The 5,730-nt window shown below is 50.0% G+C and overlaps 1 protein-coding gene across 1 annotated transcript; it reads right to left on the minus strand.

Moving 5' to 3' along the window:
* Positions 1 to 4,030: 4,030 nt before the first annotated feature.
* Positions 4,031 to 5,143, minus strand: LOC120841303 (uncharacterized protein K02A2.6-like). Its single transcript, XM_040212165.1, has one exon. It carries the CDS (start codon positions 5,141 to 5,143, stop codon positions 4,031 to 4,033), a length of 1,113 nt encoding a protein of 370 aa, XP_040068099.1.
* Between the last annotated feature and the right edge of the window lie 587 nt (positions 5,144 to 5,730).

Here is a 5,730-nt window from a genome sequence, read left to right on the forward strand (position 1 = left end):
TGCCCCAATTTACTTATTCAGCTCGAACCTCTTTCGCAGAAGACGCGACCGCGTGAAAGAATGTACGTCTAGACTCCGTTTCACTTTAATTCAAACGCAGCGAAGGTAGCACGCGTACACGTGGCTGCAAGAACATCGAGCATTGCGAGAGCACGCCCGCCGTTGCAGCAGTCAAACTACGAGCTTCCGCTGAGTACTTTCTTCGCTCGGGTGCAAGCCGAGCTTCTGGCCGCCCCGCCGCCATTTCCAAGGTTCGAGCGTGCTAAAATGCGCGCGCGTGTGTTTTTTTTTTTCTTTCGAGGTTACAAAAAGTGAAAGCCGTTTACAACTTCCTGTAACGCCGAATTAGAGCGCAGCTCTTGAGGAGGAGGAGGGAAGGGTACTGGGGGGGGGGTCAAGTGACCTTGGGTGGGGGTCACGTGACCTAGGGGGGTCACGTGACGATGACAATGCCGATGACGTCATCAGTAACAATGACAATGCGGATACCGATGACGTCATCAGGGACGTCACTGATGACGTCATCGGTGATGATGACAATGACGATGCCGGTGACGTCATCAGGGATGATGACGATGCGGATGCCGGTGACGTCATCAGTGATGTCACTGATGACGTCATCAGCGATGATGACGATGACGATGCGGATGGTGATGATGACGATGCCGGTGACGTCATCAGTGACGTCACTGATGACGTCATCAGTGATTATGACAATGACGATGCGGGTGCCGGTGACGTCATCAGTGATGATGACGATGACGATGCGGATGCCGGTGACGTCATCAGTGACGATGACGATGCGGATGCCGGTGACGTCATCAGTGACGTCACTGATGATGTCATCATTGATGATGACGCTGACGATGCGGATGCCGGTGACGTCATCAGAGACGTCACTGATGACGTCATTGGGGGTCACGTGACCCCGGGGTCACGTGACTTGGGAAGCCACGTGACTTTGGGTGTCACGTGACCTTGGGGGTCACGTGACCCTTGGGGAGGGGTCACGCGACCTTAGGGTGACCTTGGGGGTCAAGTGACCTTGGGATGACCTGGGTTACGCCGACGGCGACGGCGACGCCGACGGCGACGCCGCTCAAGATTGGAACGGGCCCCTAAGAGCTGCGCTCTAAAACACATCCCGCTGGAATGCCTTGGGAGAGGGAGAGGGGCCGTCCATGTGGTCCTCGCCCGCTCCCTCCTCTCTTGTCACCCGTCACGTGACCCGCAACCGCGCGCGAGCTACACCCTGATTAGCATCGAGATCGGGAAGGGTGCGCCTAGCAGCCGCTTTTTTCTTAGTCTGCTTGTTGTCAGTTCCAGCTCGAACTTCGCGCGTCCACCTGCCTCGATCTGTCGCCTAACCCTGCGGTCTTATTAGGATGTCTCTCGACAACGTATATGATGTGCACCAAAGCTATCAGTGTTCGAAAAGTCCTACGTCTATATCGGCAACAAGCGATTCTTCAAAGAAGTCAGGAATCCTCGCGGTTTAGTTGGGTTCGGCAACTGACAGCTCGCGCGCCACATCCTGTTGAAACTTCCCAGAAGCCGTTCCCTCTCATTTGTGTTTGTGTGGTTGTCCTGCTTTGACCGTGTCGACAAATATCACGGATTACATCTTTCAAGTCCGCTATTTTTATGGTAAGTGCACTGCAACCTACTTCTTGGCAACGATTGACCGTCCTTCTACTCGTACTCTTCCAGATTATCTATATAATTATGCAGCCACTATTTTCGCGGCAGCCGGGCGAATAATTTCCCGGAAGTCTACCTTCATAGTCTAGAATTACCTCGGTTCTTGTTTGCTTTGCTATCTTCTCAGTTGTATAAAAGCTTAGAGTGCCTCTCACGTTTCACAGCTCTCTTGCACGTTTGTACTTGTCTACAGAAGACGTAATAAACTTTGAGGAGAATCGAAAGCAATCTTTTGTGTCTGTTTTCCTGTCCATTCGCAAGCACCTACAGAGCGCATTTGTTCTACGTGTTTCCTCCATGTTATAAATAGGTTTATGAGTTTCGGAACGTCTTAAATAAGTTTAAGATAACCAACCTACCAGACGATCCCCATTTAGGGCTAGCGCATAATTTCCCGATTCGAATGGCACGTTCAAAGGTGTGGTCACGTGCAAGGTCGAACGGGCACCTGTATCAAACGGGCACCCATTTCAAACGGGCACCTGTATCAAATGGGTACCGTTTCGACCGGGTACCGTTTCAGACGGCTACCCGTATCCCATAATCACGTTTGATCCAAACGGGTCGACAAGTTTGCACCCGTTTGATTTACCAGTTTGCCACCCGTTTGAATTTCAAATGGTTTTTTCAGTAGGGCACTTTCTTTCCCCTAAATGTGCAATCGATATGGAATAAATTTGATGACTTAAACATATTTTTGGATGGCTTCAACTTTCTTTTTGATGCAATTATGCTCAGTGAAACATGGTATAAAAATAGTCTTGAGAATTACGAAATATTTAGTGCAAACGGAACCAATAAAGTAGGAGGCGAAATATGGTATGCATGTAAAAAGAGGTCTTGAGTGCACACTTATAAGTGACTTTACAGCTATTACAAGTGATTATGAAATACTAACTTTACAACATGCCAAACTGTTTTTTCTGTTGTCTATCACCCGCCAAGTGGTAATATCTCCTCCTTTCTAGAGTTTCTCGACGTGCTTCTTAAGTTTCTTGGTGAAAACAAATTGACTGTCTGTTTCGGAGGCGATTTTAACCAAGGTTGAGCAGTATCGCGATACAAATGTATCGCGATAGTATTTTAGAAATACAGTTCGTATCTGCATTTCTGTATCGCGATACATTTTTTCACCAGTATCGGTATTCCTGTATCGAAATACATATGGAATGTTTCTTTGTAACGCGATACAATCAGGATGAAATATATTTCGTTACATTTCTTAAGAAATTCTCCCCCCACCCCCCAAAAAAAAGTCCGAACTCTTTTTTTTTTACTTCTGAGGGCACCAATGGTCAAGGTGATACCGGAGCATTGTTACTATGCTGACCAAGGTTTCTTCCGATTCTCCAAGCTATTTCTCTATGCGTCCTCTTCTGCTGAGAAGTGTTGCGTAGTCGGGGACTCGAACCAGGTGGCGTGCCAGGAGTGGAGTCAGAGCATCTTCTGCCGCAGGTCCTTAGGTAGAGATTTCATGAGTCATTGTTTCCTGGTATCCAATGACCGCTGCTAACCGCCTTTCTTGCCTTAGCGTACACAGTACACCCAGCCGGCAAAGCTGAGTCACAGTCCATTGCAGCACGAGCCTGGCGGTGGTTGATTTGAAATAGTAGGATGACTCCCGCAGTGAAGTTCAACACATATCCGAATGTGTCTGCGCCCGTATAATTGGACGGCTCAAGGGTACGTCATCAGTCGACGTGAACATGACCTGCTGCTCTGGTGATCCGAAACCCAGGAAGGAGGCCAGATATGGCCTCGCGGTGCCGACCCAGACTCGTACACCTGCGACTCGTCTCGAACGCGCTGTTTCTCGGAGAGCTCGCACCTGTGCCGGCAATATTAGGTCGCTGTAGAGTTGCAGTCGCGGTGCATAAGCGGTGTGCTACTACTGCGTGTAGAATGAACGAGGGGCAGCCATTTTCATTCCCTGGATTTATTCTTCCTCTTTCTCCTTTTTCCCCGCTGCTATATGTGTTGCACGCGCACACATAAAATCCACATCACTACATCACTTCCCCCCAAGAAGCAGACAAATGACCAGAACGAAAGGCCCATTAAGAGCAGACGTGGTCCTTGAGTCGTGCAGGAGGGCACCTGGTACGAATCGGTCGCGATTTTCCTGGTGGATCAGGGGCAGGGGCTTCAACAGATCGGTCTCTTTCGTCCTCCCCCCGAACGAGGCGTTGCTCGGTTTCTCGATCAGTCGGGTCTGGAAGCGTTCCCCTGCAGCCATCTTGAGAGAGGTGGAGATTGAACCACGCGTTGTCCGAGTCACAGTCACCTTCGGATCCTTTGCTCGTGGTGGGGGGCATGGGTTTAAAAGAAACTAGCGTTTTTTTGTTATTATGCCGTGACCCCGCCGTGCCGTAATTTGCGTCCCCTTGACATCGATGACCTGGTATGGCTTGGGATCATAGGCAGGGGTCAGCTTGTTTCTTTGGTTTTGTTTGGAGAGAACTGGGTCTCCCACAGTGAGGTTGTGAGGCCGGGCGTGCCTACGTTTGTCAGCGTATATCTTGTGTTTTGTGCGATTTTGGAGATCTGTGTCTTGCCACTTCTGAGGTGGGTTGTCATTGGAGCAGCTTGGGAGGAGATATCCCATGGACCTGCCGAAAAGCACATCAAAAGGTGGGGTTCCAGTTGCTGAATGGGGTGTTGCCCTGTAGGCCATCAAGAATTCGCCCAGCTTGGAGGTCCAGCTATTGTTTTCCAGTGTTGTCGCTTGTATGAACCGTTTCAATGTTCGCATGAATCTCTCCACTTCCCCATTCGCTTGCGGCCAGTGCGGTGTAATACGCTGATGGTGGAATTCTAGCGTGTGGGCGAATTGCTTGAAGTCGTGGCTCTGGAACGGGGCTCCGTTGTCCGTTTTGATCACCTTTGGAATTCCGAAGATGCTGAAGATCTTGGTGATCCTATTGATGACGGATTGGCTGGTGAGCGATGACAATATCTTTACGACAGGATAGCGGGACGTGTCATCCATAAGGACCATCAGGTATTTGCCGTTTGGAAATGGACCGGCGAAGTCAAGTGAGAGGACTTCCCAAGGCCAACTAGGTTTTTCTGGAATGGCGATGCGGTCGGCATGTTGGTACTGAATGGTCGCTTGGCACGGCATACAGGTTTTCAGAGCTGTTTGCACTTTAGTATCGAGATGAGGAAACCGGACCTTCTGCTTCATGAGCTTGGTTGTCTTGGTTATCCCTTGGTGCCCCACATGTGCAAGAGATATGGCACGTTGCTGGAGAGCGGCGGGTAGAACGAGACGAGTACCTTTCAGCAGCAGGCCATTGTCTGCCACAGAGAGCTCGTGTTGTATTGACACAAAGTCCCTGAGAGCTGGGTTCCGCCATCTGGCAGGGCTCTTGAGGGCAGCAATCACTTCCTGTAGATGTTGGTCACTAGCCGTGGCCTCAACTACTTCTGCGCTAGTCATAGCTTTTGGAAGATGGCATTGAGCAATAAGGTTGACATACGCATCAGTGGCATGAGCCAGGTTGGCATCAGCGGGAAGATTTGGCAAGGGATGGCGAGACAAGTAGTCCGAAGGGTTGCTGCTTCCACGCGTATGTTCCACTCTGAAGTTATATTGCTGAATTCTCAGAGCGAGACGCTCGAGGCGTGCCGAGGGAGAGGCTCTTGGATTGGTAAGGATTGACACGAGTGGTTTGTGGTCTGTGTGGAGAAGAAATGTGTTGCCATATAGGTACAGGTGAAAATGCCCAACTCCCCATACCACAGCAAGTAGTTCACGTTCAATTTGGGAGTATCGTGATTCCGTGAGGGTCAAAGCACGGCTAGCGTACGCGACAGTTTCAATGATATTGTCTGTCTTCTGTGCTAATATGGCACCGAGTCCAACAGGGGATGCGTCAACTGTAAGAATGATCTCCTTTGTGCCATTGAAAAATGCGAGATTATGTACTTCAGAGAGTTTTCCCTTCAAGTTGTCCAGGGAAGCCTGCTCTGTTGGTCCCCAGACCCACTTGGCAGTTTTCTTGGTGAGGAGCCGAAGGGGGTGTG

This window comes from Ixodes scapularis, unplaced genomic scaffold, assembly GCF_016920785.2.
Source record: "Ixodes scapularis isolate PalLabHiFi unplaced genomic scaffold, ASM1692078v2 PGA_scaffold39__5_contigs__length_11793443, whole genome shotgun sequence".
Classification (NCBI taxonomy): domain Eukaryota; kingdom Metazoa; phylum Arthropoda; class Arachnida; order Ixodida; family Ixodidae; genus Ixodes; species Ixodes scapularis.